The 16,916-nt window shown below is 44.0% G+C and overlaps 1 protein-coding gene and 1 non-coding gene across 2 annotated transcripts in view; both read left to right on the top strand.

The window, feature by feature from the left end:
• Positions 1–16,916, top strand: part of LOC117377397 (alpha-1,6-mannosylglycoprotein 6-beta-N-acetylglucosaminyltransferase B-like) — a 190,633-nt gene that overhangs the window by 77,324 nt on the left and 96,393 nt on the right. The window contains exon 4 of the mRNA XM_033973782.2: positions 11,647–11,756. Within this exon, the coding sequence (XP_033829673.1) occupies positions 11,647–11,756 (110 nt within the window). The remainder of the gene's footprint in view (positions 1–11,646; positions 11,757–16,916) is intronic.
• Positions 12,417–12,488, top strand: trnap-cgg (transfer RNA proline (anticodon CGG)). Its single transcript has one exon. It is a non-coding gene; the product is annotated as a tRNA-Pro (tRNA).

Below are 16,916 nucleotides of genomic sequence, written 5' to 3'. Positions count from 1 at the left end.
ATGAAGCTCATAGAAGCTAGCAGTTATAGTGGCCAATTTGGAGCTGATTTCCATATTTGGAATTGCGAGTGCGAGCATCATAGCAACCAAAGAGCCAATCCAAAGCGAGGCTGTTGAGGGTAATGCCCCTTCCCGCCCGCACCACTGGTTTAGTAAGGAGCGGTCGCTTAATCACACCTGTAGCTAACGGTAGCAGGAGTGACCTCAGGGAAAAAATGCACCTCTTTGGTCTGTTAATAATGTTCATATCTTGATTTACAGACACAATAGTGAAATAAAAACCTCAGGATCATGTAGAGGGTTAATACAAACATTTAAGACCAAAATGAGTCTGACAGCAGCAGGTACAGAGAGGGGACACAGTTTTTTGATACAAAGTGAATTAGAATGCACCAGCTAGTGTGTTAGCTATGTCCATTTATATATACATTCTGTGGTGGTTCCAGAGGTAGGGGCAGAGCGGCTGAAGGCCTTTGCCCCCATGGAGGTCAGATGAGCTGGAGGCGTGGAGAGGGGGGTGTATGGTTGGAGCAGATCTGATCGGTGAGGTGGTGTGAGGTGGTGTGAGGCGGTGTGAGGTGGTGTGAGGCGGGGTGTGGTGGTGGGAAATTGTGTGAGATAAACTGGGAGCCATTGGAATTCTGTGAGGATGGGGCTCGAGTGAGGATGCGAGTGGTGGAAATCTGTACCAGCTGAAGTTTGTGAAGTGATTTTTGGAGTAGGTTGAAGAGAAGCGAGCTGTGAGTAGTCAGTCTGGGATGGGACGAGGGCAGAGCAGGGAGGAGGTAGCTGATATGGAGGAGGTGAAAGTAGGCTGACCTGCTGATGTCATTGATTATGGGGTGACACCCAGACTCTTAACCTGAGGGGAGTTTTGGAAAGTTGTATTTATTTTATTTTATTGGTTATTTGAATAGGGGCATATACAACAAACATAGATTAACAATTCAGTAATATGATGCTTTAAAATATTTCCATGTAGGGGCAAAATATGAAGGGGCGGGTATAAAACGTAAGTGTCTTAACTGGGACCAAACTAGTGAAAAAATTTAGATATTTCGGATGGTGCAATGATGGGAACTGCCTCTCTCTCCTTTTCTCTTTCCTTCCCTCTCTCCTTCTCTACCCCCTGCGTCCTCCCATACTCCCTCTCTCCTTCTCTCCCCCCTAGCCCCTCCCATACGCCCTCTCTCCCTGTCCCTCTCCCCCTCAGAGGTGGAGAGGTGTGCATGTGGAAGATCTGACCTGTGAGTGGAGATAAATGATGAAGAGGAGTGGCCCCACGACAGAGCCCTGGGGCACTCCAGAGGAGACGGGGCAGGGATTCGTGTTTTCTTAACTGGACAAATTGGATGCGGTTGGATGTGTATAATCTGAACCAGTTGAGAGCAGAGACAGTGATGCCCATTGAAGCCTAATCGATGGAGTGAGCAAGTCGACGAGAATAAGGATAGTGAACCGAGCTCATAGTGATTTTAACCAGGGCTATGTCTGTGCTGGGGACGAAATCCAGATTGAAATGTTTCACTGAGGTTATTGGAAAGACGGTTTTGAATCTGTCTGCATAACAACTATTTTTTCAAGGACTTTGGAAAGAAATGTCAGGTTGGAGATAGGTTGGTTATAATTTTGTGACCCTTCTGGCACATCCGAGCTGCAGTATCCCCCACACACAGAATCTTTTTGACTTTGTGGATAGAACTCGTGCACTATCATCATTACACGTGCACTATCAGTTGTGGCTTTCTATAAATGAGGCGCGCTAATTGTCATTGTCACTGTGTTTTTCACTTACGCTCCCAAAGTAAACGAAAACCAATATTCTGTCAACTGGACTAGACATGGGACGATATTGAAATTTTCAGTGACTTTACTTTTTTTTTTTACTTTACTTTATTGTCCCCGAGGGGAGATTCTTTTCCACATACACAGAGTACATCTGACACAGATAAAAACCAAACATCACAGTTACATAGACACATTACAAAAACAGACATTATGCCTCAGCGGGGCCTGTTGTTTAAAAAGGCAATGGCTGCTGGGATCAGGCTTCTGTCGAACCGTGCCCTCCTGCACCTGATCGCCCTGTACCTCCGTCCTGAGGGCAGAGGGGTTAGATGGTCCTGGAGGGGGTGAGTGGAGTCCTGTATTATGGAGAGTGCAAAGCGTCCAATAGCCTGATTATTTAGATCTGTGAGATTGGGTGTGGGGAGTCCTATGATTTTAGCAGCTGTGTGTTACTTTAATGAGTTTGGTCCGGTTTGAACAGTAAGCATGTTATAGAAGCAGGTGGAACAGTACAGTAGGATGGGCTAATGGACTGACGATTCTCACGGGCAAAATAATTGCGATTAACGATTATATCATAATAATGATTAAAGTTGTTGTGGATATGAATAATTATAACTTTAACAGATAATATTATGGATGAGCAGGGCTCTCAACTGAAATTTGAAGGCGATAAGCTTCACATGGCCCCCCTGTAATACAAATTAATTGGAAGAGAGTCCATTTCTAGCCTCCTAAGACCCTATGGCCCCGGACAACAGACCTCTTTGTCCCCCCCCCCCCCCCCCCCCCCCCCCCCCCGTTGACTCCCCTGTGGATAAGTAGTTTTTTTTCTGTCCATTTTGGTGATATAAGGGTGATTATCATTGTTGCCGATTATCACAATTATATAAAATGCCCCATTGTCGACCCTTTTTATCATGATGAATTATATTATTGCTTATTGTCCCATCCCTAAACTGGACACAAAGTTTTAGAGTGAAGACATTTGACTATTTCTTCAGTTCTGGTCAGATTACTGCTGGACACTGCCTTATATCTGTCTGAAGGAAGGAGCTAACCACACTGAAGCTAACGCACCTATTTGTTTACAGTTTCTATTTGTTAACGAGGTTTATTGAGCTACTTTAAGCGTGAATTGTCATGTTTTGCATAATCATTCAGGCCCCTAATGGCTGCTCTCACATCTATTAGCATACTGGCTATTAGCACACTGGCTAGCCCTATTGTTTTCCGTGCTTAGGTTCAGGTCTGAGGATGGAGTTCTAAATAGGAGATAGATGATATCTAATTCCCCATTCCTGTTCTTCACTCAAAAACATTGAGTCCAGTTACAGAATTACATTTTTCTTCCACTGTGGATCAGACCTGGATGACTGAGGCATCACACCGACATCTTACACTCCGAAAGTTTTGTGTGATATGTTCGGAACCTAAATGTTTAAACTTATCAGATATGAGCAGCCTTTTTACTCAGTTGCACACTGCAGTGGACCATCATTCTTAATGTTTTGCTAATGCAGTTTTACTAGTTTCCACTTGCAGACTTCCTCATAGAAAACATTGTTTTCTGTTTATTTATTCAGGCAAAATAGAGGATATAGAGCATCAGCAGTTCTATAAGGAATCCAGCAGAGCAGTTACCTCTACTGTTAAATCGGTCCTATTGTGCTTGTGTCTCTCTGGTTCTGATCTGTGACCCCTGTGGATCATTTTGTTATAATTTACACATTTTAAATCATAATATTCATCTAAAATGACTTGATAAAAAAACAAGTCCGCTAACTTTCACATTTGAAAACTGTGGTGCCCAATGGGAGCTGATATCGCCGTAAACGTCATCACACTAGAGCAGTACATTTGTTTTTTTATTTGTTCCAAAATGACTACTCAACTGCCGAATCCTACAGGTATCACTGACTAAGAAAATAAAAATTGAGAAGGAAGTGTGTACATCACAGTGAGCGTGTACATCACAGCATTAACACGACAACACTGATAACACAATACCAGCACTAACACAATAACAGCATTAACACAACAACAGCGCAAATACAATTACAGCATTAACGCAACAACAGCACTAACATGACAACAGTGCAAACACGACAACAGCAGTGCTAACGTGACAAAAGCACCAACACAACAACTGCATTGCTAATGCAACAACAGCGCTAACACTACAACACTACACTACAACATTGCTAACAGGGCATCAGAGCTAACATGACAACAGTGCTAACACAACAAAAGTGATAGAACGACAACAGCGTTAGCACCACTATAGTGCTAACACAGCAAGACACAACACAACAACAACAATAATAAAATGACAACAGCGCTAACACCACAACAGTGATAATATGACAACAGCACTAACACAGAAACAGCACCAACGCCACAACAGGGCTAACACAGCAACAGCGCTAACACAGCATCAGCGCTAACACAACAACTGCGCTAACACAACAATAGCGCTAACACAAAAACAGCACTAACACCACAACACTAACACCACAACAGCACTAACACCACAACACTACTAACACCACAACAGCACTAACACCACAAAACTACTAACACCACAACAGCACTAACACCACAACACTACTAACACCACAACAGCACTAACACCACAACACTACTAACACCACAACAGCACTAACACCACAACACTACTAACACCACAACAGCACTAACACCACAACACTACTAACACCACAACAGCACTAACACCACAACACTACTAACACCACAACAGCACTAACACCACAACACTACTAACACCACAACAGCACTAACACCACAACACTACTAACACCACAACAGCACTAACACCACAACACTACTAACACCACAACAGCACTAACACCACAACAGCACTAACATCACAACACTACTAACACCACAACAGCACTAACACCACAACACTACTAACACCACAACACTACTAACACCACAACAGCACTAACACCACAACAGCACTAACACCACAACACTACTAACACCACAACACTACTAACACCACAACAGCACTAACACCACAACACTACTAACACCACAACAGCACTAACACCACAACAGCACTAACATCACAACACTACTAACACCACAACAGCACTAACACCACAACACTACTAACACCACAACAGCACTAACATCACAACACTACTAACACCACACCACTACTAACACCACAACAGCACTAACACCACAACACTACTAACACCACAAGAGCACTAACACCACAACACTACTAACAGCACAAGAACACTAACACCACAACAGCACTAACACCACAACACTACTAACACCACAACAGCACTAACACCACAACACTACTAACGCCACAACACTACTAACACCACAACACTACTAACAGCACTAACACCACAACAGCGCTAACACCACAACAGCGCTAACACCACAAAACTACTAACACCACACCAGCACTAACACCACAACAGCACTAACACCACAACAGCACTAACACCACAACAGCACTAACACCACAACAGCACTAACACCACAACACTACTAACACCACAACAGCACTAACGCCACAACAGCACTAACACCACAACACTACTAACACCACAACACTACTAACACCACAACAGCACTAACACCACAACACTACTAACACCACAACACTACTAACACCACAACACTACTAACACCACAACAGCACTAACACCACAACAGCACTAACACCACAACAGCACTAACACCACAACACTACTAACACCACAACAGCACTAACACCACAACAGCACTAACACCACAACAGCACTAACACAACTTTGTTTCCTCTGTATAATGATCCATGTGCTCTGAGGATGAGGTCTTGTTCCAGTCTTCATTGCTGTTTTTCTCCATGCTCTGTGGCACAAAGTGAAAGTGTTTAAATCAGCAGAGCTCATCATCAGGACCATTACACATCTGACGCTGACACTTTAGACTCAAAGTCTCCTTTATTCTGTAGATGTTCTTCAAAGAGTTTTACGACTGTGAGCGAGTGGCCTTAGTCGGTGAACGAGTTGGCTCTTTTGAACAGCTCCTTAACGTGGCTGGAACTGGAACTCATTTTTTAAAAGAACCAAATATTTTATGCATTTTTAAAATAGTTAACTCTGAATCGAAAACATATTTGGCATCATGATAACAGTTATGTTTTATTATTATTACTATTATTGTAGTGCATTTTAAACATGCCTGAGCCTTGGCCGTGTCTCTCAGTGATTAGTTTGTAGTTAAATGATTCTCACAGTGGTTTGTGTCACATAAATACACAGTAAAAGAGCCAGACTTTTGAATGGCTCTTTGAAACTATGACGATTCGGATCTCGCTAAATAACCAAACATTCCACCTCTAGTCGACTTCTTCACACTATGCTGTATCAGACTGGTATCGGTATTGGTGAGCACACTTAGGCAAAGTATCGGTACTGAAACAACACTAATATTTTGTTGTTTGCAGAGGAAATTATGATACAGTGGTCCATCTCTATACTGCAGTTCACCTTTCGTGGTCTTGCAGATTTTTTTTTTATAGTGTATGAACGCGCATTGTGTTCTGCATCCTGATTGGCTAAGGGATGTGTTTCTCTTTGGCAAAACCCACAATGTCGATAAAACGTTCTGCACCAACAAAGGCGCCTGCGCCGAAAAAGCCGAGGGAGATGCTAACCATCGCAGAAAAAGATGGACTTCTGGACATGCTGAGGGAAGGCAGAAGTTACGCGGCTGTAGGGGGCGCCATTACAGAATAAATTAATCTTTGGTTTGTCACATAAAGAAGGTGGAAAATAACATGACGACAACAGCAAGTTTTATTCAGTCTGGGTCGAGTCTGGGTTGAGTCTGGGTTGAGTCCTGGTTTAGTCCCGGTTTAGACCTGGGAGTGGATCTCTCTTTCACTGTGGTTCTCCTTGAGGTTTGGGTTTTTGTGAGTTGTTCCTGCAGGAGTAGAGTCGGAGCACAGGAGGTGCTCTGGGACATGTCGCTCTGTTATTGACCAGTGTATGTTTCACTGTTGGATTTTTCTAAGGCACTTTTGGTTACATCCAGGACATTGTTCAGCAATTCTGGACTTCGAAATTGTCACAGTAGGCGTGTACGTCACAGTGGGCGTGTCAAAGTGGTCGTGTCACAGTGGGCGTGTACGTCACAGTGGGGGTGTCACAGTGGGCGTGTACCTGTGGAGGTTAAACGGGGGTAGATTGACAAAATGGCGTCTTGAAAATAAAATATTAAAGATTACTCAAACATGAATCACTCCAAAAACAACTTCAGAGGCTCAATGAGAAGAAATGACTAGAACATGGGTCACCAACACGGTGCACCAGGTCGCCCCCAAGGACGACATGAGTCGCCCGAAGGCCAGTTCTTAAAATAACACAATTCACTAATGAGTTGAATCTAAAATTTTATTTTATTCTGTTGCTTTTTTTTTTTCATCACCCTCGCATTTATATAAATGACAATATCTTAAAAGTATGTTCATTATACCTGAAGTTTAGATAAATTAAAGTGAACTCTAAAAAAAAAAGATCACTTTCACAACAAATTTTACAACTGACACCATGACAGAAAAAGCCCTGAGCTTTATAAAGGCAGCTTTGGGTAAAGCAACAGTCTTTTTTCACAAGACCAGCAAAAAGTCACAAAAAGCAAATGAGATTTATTTTAAAATATGTAAGTAGATTTTTCTTTAACATTACATAATTGATAACTTAAATATGGTGCAACATAGTTTGTTTTGTTAAAAAGGTCAGTGGCTCGTGAAAATGGGACACATTTACTATCAGATGTAGTGAGTGATCATCTGAAAATTTAACAATTACTTAGATTAATAAAGTTAAAGTACTGAATACTGATATCTGTTTCCCACCTTGCTGTCATTGTTGTTGTGAGAAATCATTAACATTATCAGTGTCTTCACATGGATGATTATCATTAATCAATATTAATAATGTAGAACTAAAGGCAAACTGAGCAAATGTGTTATTTCAGAAGAGCGTCTCAAACTGGTAGTCCTTCGTACAACTAAGTGCCCATGAAGTATATATTTACTTTACTGTATATTTGTATATTGTTCCTGTGTTATATTGCTCACATTTTATATTGTATTGTATCATATTGCTTATATTTTATATTGTATTTTTCACCTGTTCAGGGACTACAGACGGAAACTAGCTTCGGCTATAATCTGGTGCAAAGCATCTATTAATGTTTTTTTGCACACTGTCCCTTCAAATAAACTAATAAACTAAACTAAACTAAGTAGCTCTCAGTTTCAAGAACGTTGGTGACCCCTGCACTAGAACATGGTTAAAGACCTGAAAAATATTTTTTTTCTGATTTTATACCATATTTAAAGATTATGAGGCACAACGTGTCACTGTAAAGTAATGGCACATTTGTATTTATCAAAGTAGCTTTATACTGTTAAATTGAATTATCCATAAGTCGAACTGCGTCGTGACATCGCCCCATGTTTTATTTGAATGAGACGCCATTACAAAGAGCATTAACCGTAATAAATAGAAAAACACTGTGGAACTTATTTCATCACGTTGCAGTGTAAAAGTCATAACTGAACATAATTTTGTTGTTGTGCCAAATGTTGTTCCTTAAATATAGACAGTGGAGGAGACAGAGGAGGAGACGGAGGAGACAGTGGAGGATAATGGCTCGGTTGTTGTGGAGAGTGTAATAAAGATGAGATCATAAAGACGAACAAACTCACTTAGCACTGCTCAGAATGACACTTAAAGAGATGAGAATGGAGGGAGGAAGCGGAGGAGAAGGAAGAGGCTGAGGAGACAAAGGAGATGGAGGAGGTGGACAAGAAGCAGGAGGCTAAGGAGACGAAGAAAACAGAGGAGACGGAGGAGGTGGAGGCTGAGAAGAAGGAAGAGCCTGAGGCGGAGGAGACGGAAGTTGCGGAGGCGACTGAAGAGACTGCACACTGCCTTAGTCTCTGCTCACATGGACCAGACCAGCAGTAAATAAAGTACCTCCCCCTGAGGCCTGTGCACACAGCACCTCCCCCTGAGGCCTGTGCACACAACACCTCCCCCTGAGGCCTGTGCACACAGCACCTCCCCCTGAGGCCTGTGCACACAACACCTCCCCCTGAGGCCTGTGCACACAGCACCTCCCCGAGCACACTGCGGCCTGTACACACAGCACCTCCCCCTGAGGCCTGTGCACATAGCACCTCCCCATGAGACCTGTACACACAGCACCTCCCTGTGCACACTGAGGCCTGTGCACACAGCACCTCCCTGTGCACACTGAGGCCTGTGCACACAGCACCTCCCCGAGGACACTGAGGCCTGTGCACACAGCACCTCCCTGTGCACACTGAGGCCTGTGCACACAGCACCTCCCTATGCACACTGAGGCCTGTACACACAGCACCTCCCTGTGCACACTGAGGCCTATGCACACAGCACCTCCCCGAGCACACTGAGGCCTGTGCACACAGCACCTCCCTGTGCACACTGAGGCCTGTGCACACAGCACCTCCCCGAGCACACTGAGGCCTGTGCACACAGCACCTCCCCCTGAGGCCTGTGCACATAGCACCTCTCCGAGCACACTGAGGCCTGTGCACATAGCACCTCCCCCTGAGGCCTGTGCACATAGCACCTCCCCGAGCACACTGAGGCCTGTGCACACAGCACCTCCCCCTGAGGCCTGTGCACATAGCACCTCCCCTAGCACACTGAGGCCTGTGCACACAGCACCTCCCCCTGAGGCCTGTGCACACAGCACCTCCCCCTGAGGCCTGTGCACACAGCACCTCCCCGAGCACACTGCGGCCTGTACACACAGCACCTCCCCCTGAGGCCTGTGCACACAGCACCTCCCCGAGCACACTGCGGCCTGTACACACAGCACCTCCCCCTGAGGCCTGTGCACATAGCACCTCCCCTAGCACACTGAGGCCTGTGCACACAGCACCTCCCCCTGAGGCCTGTGCACACAGCACCTCCCCCTGAGGCCTGTGCACACAGCACCTCCCCGAGCACACTGCGGCCTGTACACACAGCACCTCCCCCTGAGGCCTGTGCACACAGCACCTCCCCGAGCACACTGCGGCCTGTACACACAGCACCTCCCCCTGAGGCCTGTGCACATAGCACCTCCCCTAGCACACTGAGGCCTGTGCACACAGCACCTCCCCGAGCACACTGTTGGTTTCTGTTATAGAGCACCTCCCTTAGTCGGTCCGTCCCACACTGCATCACAGGTCAGTTCCAGTAAATCCAATGATATTGTTTCTTTAGCAAAACAGTGTTAATCTTTATTCAGTCAAATCTGTTAGAAAAAAATACAGATCTATATTAACGTATCTGTGTTAAAATTAGAAAGCAAGCTAGATACAAAAAGCTCAAATATTCAGACCCCCTCCTCCTCCTCCTCTTCCTCCTCCTCCTCCTCCTCCTCACAGTGGTCTGCCACGGAACCTTCTTAAGGTGCTCCGGCTCCTCAGGGACTCATTTGGCTGGAACACCAGAAAAAGTAAAAATGTAAACAAGTCAATTACAAGCCAATGCACTTACTCATGTGTTTTATTACAGGCCACTTTAATTGCAACACCATTTAAAATAATTAATGAACATTTGAAACTTATTTGCGTATTGTCATTTTTACTTGTTAGCTTTAAGTTTAGGCCTGTATAATGGACTAGCTACATTACATACCCGTAATATGAGGACAAAGTAAAAGTATTTCACACAAGTGTTGTTCATTTAAGTGTAATTGTAGTGATATTGATTAAACATGAGACATATTTTGGTCACAGTAACAATATGAAGCAATTTCTTAACTTTTTTGCATTTGTTGAAGCTTGAATTCGAAAACTTGAGTCAGGATATTTCCACAAACATGGTAAAAATAACTCCTCAAATCATATGAAAAGTACTTTTTACTTTTCAGTCCTGTTCAAAACTGTAGTGGGAGTAGAAAGTACAGATACTGCTCTCAAATGCACTGAAGTAAAAGTAAAAGTACACACTGTAAAATGTACTTAAGTAATGTACAGATACCAGAAAATTCTACTTAAGTGCAGTACTTTACTACTTGTCCTTTGTTACCTCCCAGCACTGGCCCAGACTCACCTGCTCCTCCTGCGTTTTTATTCTACAGTTCTAGCTTCATATTTCACATTTAAGTTAATGTTATGAAAAATGACACTAAAAAACCCCAGAGAAACATCAAGACCGTGAAGGGTGAATCGCGATATAGCGAGGGACCATTGTACTGCAAATTCAAAACTTGTAGACTAGACTCATTTGACCCTGAAAAAGCACTTTGTATTGTTGTGTTAAGTAATTCCGACCATTAATACAGGTTGGACTGAGCGTTACTAATGTGTGATAATGTAGCTTCGTTTTCCTGGGGGTTTTGCCATCTGCTGATTACACAAACTCATAAATGAAAAAGGAAGGAATGATTTATTTAAACGGATATGTGAATGGATGCCGTGTGTACAAGCAGTGGTGGCCGTGTAGTGAGGCGTTTGAAAATACGCCCGTCTGCTCACACAATGCATTCACACCACAAACAGCACCGCACACACATCTCCATCATGTGAATGGAAAGTCTCACTCGGCGAAAGTGGTATTAGCAGCTCAGGTCCTTTCCTATTTCACGCTCCAACCAAGTGTCAACCAATTTGCATTCCTCGCTAATGCTCGGGTACGAGAGAACGTGGTGACCAAGAACAACTGCTGCCAGAAGAAATCGTATTCAAGTAATGGCTCACCACGAGATATTCTGCCGTCTTGGCCATGAAACCCACTTTCTTCTGTTCTATTGATTTGTGCTGTGTTTATTTTGCAGAATTCAACCTGCCAGTCTGGTGGAGAGAATCCAAGCAATAGCCCAAAACGTGTCCAACATGGCCAGCAGGGTGGAGCAGATCCTTCAGAACAGCATCGTCCAAGGCAGAGGTAATTAATACATTTGTTCATTAATTAACATTTCTTTATACAGTGTTCCCTTGTTTATCACAGGGGTTATGTTCTAAAAATAACCCGCAAAAGGCGAAATCTGTCAGCTTTATTTTTTACAATATTTAAATACATTTTTTACCCCTCACCACACGCTTTATACACTTTTGTCAGACAGGCATTAACATTTTCTCACATTTGTCTCTTGTTGTCATTGATTAATAGTGATTCAGGTGTATTTCACAGTTCTTCTGACTGTGTGTCTTTGTCCTGGCTTCTTTGCTGTAGTGTCGATCGAACATTTATGTACATTTGGCTGAACACATTGTGTGCGTGTTGAGACCTGGTTTTGTGTTGTCCGTTGGTGTTACTCATGTATTTTTTTGAAGAGAAAATAACTTCCACTGGACTCCGAGTTACAAAATTTTAATTCCTTTTTACAGAAGTAATCAAACCAAGTCAACAATACAACGGTAAGAAAAAAAATTGGCTCCGTCTTTATGCTCTGCCTCAATTCAGCACGTTTCCCAAGCGTGTGCTCTTTTCCTCATTTGTGCTATCGCTCTTAAAGTGACGGTAACATATTTACGTAAAACTTAAATAATAACACTTCTAAGATATTTTAACATCAACACCACCACGTCAACACATCACCAACGTGGCTCGTTGGTCTAGGGGTATGATTCTCGCTTCGGGTGTGAGAGGTCCCGGGTTCAAATCCCGGACGAGCCCTGCAATGAAGTTTAGACTTACTTTATAAGTGCCAGGATTTCCTTGGGCAAGGCTTAATGCTTTCTATGCCTGGGGAAAAAAAACACTTATCTGGGATTTCCCCACTGTGGGACTAATAAAAGCATATCTTATCTTAAAGCAAATATTACATATTTTAATATGAAATTATTCATGTAAAACATAAAACAACATTGATATCAAAATATCAACACTCTGTAAATTTGCAGCATTATTACATATGAATTAAACTCCCACACATTCTGTGCTGTGCAGGAGACGCGGCACAGAGGAGATCGATTGCAGGTGGTCTGCAGTGCCTTGGCCGGTCGGGACGCAGAACACAATGCACGTTTATACACTGTAAAAAAGAGTGTAGAATTGCACTGGAAAAATCCGCGAAACAGTGAGACCGCGAAGGGTGAACCACGATATAGTGAGGGACCACTGTATTTTGAACTTTTATTTAACCAGGAAAGTCCCATTAAGATCCAATTTCCCCGATGTTTTTGACAATGTCATTCAGATAAATTTAGCTTATTGTGGATGTCCTGCTGAGCTGACTCATAGAGTCATCTTTAAATCTTTTTTGCCATTTCCTGAGTTTGTATCTTGCTTCCCTGTGTCCGTCACTCCCTCTGCCCCTGACGCTGTGTTTTATTGTCTGTTGCCATAGTGATGTTTTGTAGTCACGATATGACAGAGCGGCTCAGACTCGCTCGGACACCACGCACATAACTCAAAATTGCACACGGGGATCCAAAGTTCCAAAGCTGGGAAATATGTAGGCCATACAGCATAAGTGTTATTCCAATTCAAAATGCAAATCAGTGTACAGTTGAAGCGTGGGGTTTGGTGTGTTAAACATAGACGGGATGTAAGGGATTAATGTGAGATTAAACCAGCCTCAGAACACCAGCTCTAAAATCTGAAGTACAGTCTCATAACTGGGTATTATAACTCAACCATGCTATGAAATAAAAGGTTTGATTGAGTGAGAAAAATGTTTCGTTAAACGCACACACAGCTGGACTCGCGCGCAGCTGTCAGCTTGTGTCGGAGCGACTGCTGTTAAATAAAGAATACAGCAGAGATGTGCACACAGCCCCAACAGCAAATGTGTTTTTAAATGCTTCTTTTCACCAGAGACACAAATCAGTCCTGACAGCAGCAACATCACACGAGGAACGAAGAATTATACAGTTTAGTTTCAACAGATTCAAGTGTGTGTGTGTGTGTGTGTGTGTGCTGTTACCTCAGAGCACTGAGGGATGTGTGTGCATTTACTCTAATGAAAATGTACTGTGGCTTAAGTAACACATACAAGAACACACGCACATGCATAAAGACACATACATACATCCATACACACACACATACACGCATAAAGACACACACACACACGCACACACATTCAGCCATAATCATAATCATGAAGCATTTAATGCTTTAATCCTCAGTAATGACTCACTTTGTTAACACTTATAATAAAACACATCTACAAATCATTTATAAATGTTTAATAAACATTAACTAAGCATGTACTAAAATGACTTACTCATGACCGTGACCATAGGTGAGGGCAGGAGCATAGACTGACCAGTAAATTGAGAGCTTTGCCTTTCAACAGTTCACTTTGGATAAGGACAGAAAGCACACGATCACCGATACAAGTGGCCAGCCAAAATGGGTTTCCTCCACAGGGTGGCAGGGTGCTCCTTTAGAGACAGGGTGAGGAGCTCAGTCACACAGGAGGAGCTCGGAGTAGAGCCGCTGCTCCTCCATGTGGAGAGGAGCAGCTGAGGTGGCTCTGGCATCTGCTCCGAATGCTGTGCTCATGTCCCACCAGAAGGGTGGGCATGAACACCTTCACCGGGGAAGACCCAGGACTGGGACTGTTGTTGTTGTGGCTCAATTCAATGGTTGTACACTTCAACGTACCTGTGTAGACCCTCAGTCGTCCAGGTCTAATCCATAGCAAACAACGAAGTTAAATCTGTCAACTGGACAAATCTTGTAGGAGTGAAGACGTTTCGCTGCTCATCCAAGCCGCTTCTTCAGTTCTGGTCAGAATGCTGGTGGCCACTGCCTTAAATCTATCTGAGGGGAGGGGCTAACCACACTGAAACTGTAAACAGCTATTGTCTCCAGTTTCAGCTGAAACTACCCTATTCAGCCCTTAACAACCCTGCTATTGTTCTCATTGTTCTGGGTCTGAGGATGGAGTTGTAGATGGGGGAGAGATTATGTCTCAGGCCCCCATTTCTGTTTAAGGAAGGATTCTCTTTCCTAACAAAAATAGCTTCTTTAACTCTCCTCTCAAATCATTTATTTTCTCTGGCTAAGATCTGAACTTCACTATCTTCACAGGAGTGGTTAGTGTCTTTAAGATGGAGATGCACGGCGGACTGGGGTCCAGAGGAACTCTCCCGTCGGTGTTGGTACATCCTCTTATGGAGCAGCTGTTTAGTTTCTCCAATGTAACACTCACTGCACTCTTCACTGAATGGAGTAGACACATTACTTTGTTTATGGCTCGGAGTTTTGTCCTTAGGGTGAACCAATTTTTGCCTTAAAGTGTTTGTGGGTTTGAAAAAGACAGGAATCTCATACTGTCTGAAGAGTCTCTGAAGTTTTTCAGACACACCCTCAGTGTAAGGAATAGTAACACCTCTCCTTCTAGGTTCAGATTCCCTGTTGTCCTGTTTTTAGCTCTCTTAGATCTATTGAAGGCCCATTTTGGATATCATATATTGGATATTATAAGAAAATGTACCTTGTTTCTCCGGTAGAAGAAGGGACGCGTAGTGCATGATGGGATATAGCAGTCAGGGAAATGTGCTTGGATGCACACTTTGTTCACAGCCGATCTCCATGGAAAAGCAGGTGTTGGCTGTATTTGGCTGTGGGGTGCATGAAATGGGACAGGCCTTTACGCGCCGGAAGTGACGTGTCTTTCAAAGGGTGTCCCTGCTCCAGATAAGAGGAAGAAAATGGATGGATACACACTCATTAACAATACTACTACAACAACAACTACTACTACTACTAATAAAAACAACAGTCATCATCATTTACAAATATGGATACAGATTTTATGACCTATTTACAGAACATTATTTAGGCTCATCTACAAAGAATTTCCAGATTTAACTACCCGTGTACTGAAATGACCTATTTATTTACAATGTTCCATACTAATGCTGTAACGATTTATTCAATTAAAATGGTTGACTGGGTAAGTCGACTACTACATTTATAAATATGAGGTAGTAATTGTCCCTTAAACTCTTATGTTGTGTTGCATTGTTTCCTCTGAAGACACAGGGACACAATGGAAGCGCCTTTGTGGTTTAGTCTAATCACAGATGAACCGAGGAGCTGGGAGCAGAACACATTATCATACCGCTCATTCAACTGTACTTATCTACAGCACGACACGAGTGAGGCATCAAGAGGAAATGCAGACAAAATGGCTTCCCTCGGGCATCAGTGACATGTTTTGTAGAGAGCTGAATAAGTGAGGATGGTTGACCACGCTGTCATTTACTGTATGAGATGTTACTGTAGAGACTGTGGCTGTGATCACTGTAGAAGAACCATTCTGGCTCATGTAGGCCACCTCAGAACTTCTATTACTAATACAAGAGATCGATCGATGTGTGTTTTTCCCTGGTCGATGCTGATTGTTTAGAATCCAGAGAAACTGATGTCTGAACTGGGGCAGATTTAGGTCACTGCAGTGAAGTCAAGTTTGTGCAGAAACTCTTTGGGCTGAAGTGTTCAGATAAAGCTTTGTTTTGTGTATATTTTCATGCAGATTAGGCAGCTGGTTGAACTGGTTGGTGTTGGGCCTGAGCAGGCTGATGTTGTGCCCGTGGGGCTGGTGTTGTACCCATGGGGCTGGTGTTGTGCCTGCCCGTGGAGCTGATGTTGTGCCCGTGGGGCTGGTGTTGTACCCGTGGGGCTGGTATTGTGTAAGTGGGGCTGGTGTTGTGTAAGTGGGGCTGGTGTTGTGTAAGTGGGGCTGGTGTTGTGCCCGTGGGGCTGGTGTTGTGCCCGTGGAGCTGATGTTGTGCCCGTGGAGCTGATGTTGTGCCAGTGGGGCTGGTGTTGTGTAAGTGGGGCTGGTGTGGGGCTGGGGTTGTACCCGTGGAGCTGATGTTGTGCCCGTGGGGCTGCTGTTGGGTTGGTGTTGTGCCTGTGGGGCTGGTGTTGTGCCTGTGGGGCTGGTGTTGTGCCTGTGGGGCTGGGGTTGTGCCCGTGGGGCGGGTGTTGTGCCCGTGGGGCTGGTGTTGGGTCGGTGTTGTGCCCGTGGGGCTGGTGTTGTGCCCGTGGGGCTGGTGTTGTGCCCGTGGGGCTGGGGCTGTGCCCATGGGGCTGGTGTTGTGCCTGTGGGTCTGGTGTTGGGTCGGTGTTGTGCCTGTGGCT

The sequence above is a fragment of the Periophthalmus magnuspinnatus genome, chromosome 1, assembly GCF_009829125.3.
Source record: "Periophthalmus magnuspinnatus isolate fPerMag1 chromosome 1, fPerMag1.2.pri, whole genome shotgun sequence".
NCBI classification, from domain to species: Eukaryota; Metazoa; Chordata; class Actinopteri; order Gobiiformes; family Gobiidae; genus Periophthalmus; species Periophthalmus magnuspinnatus.
Note: the sequence above shows the minus strand (reverse complement) of the source record. Positions and strands in the feature narration are given on the sequence as shown.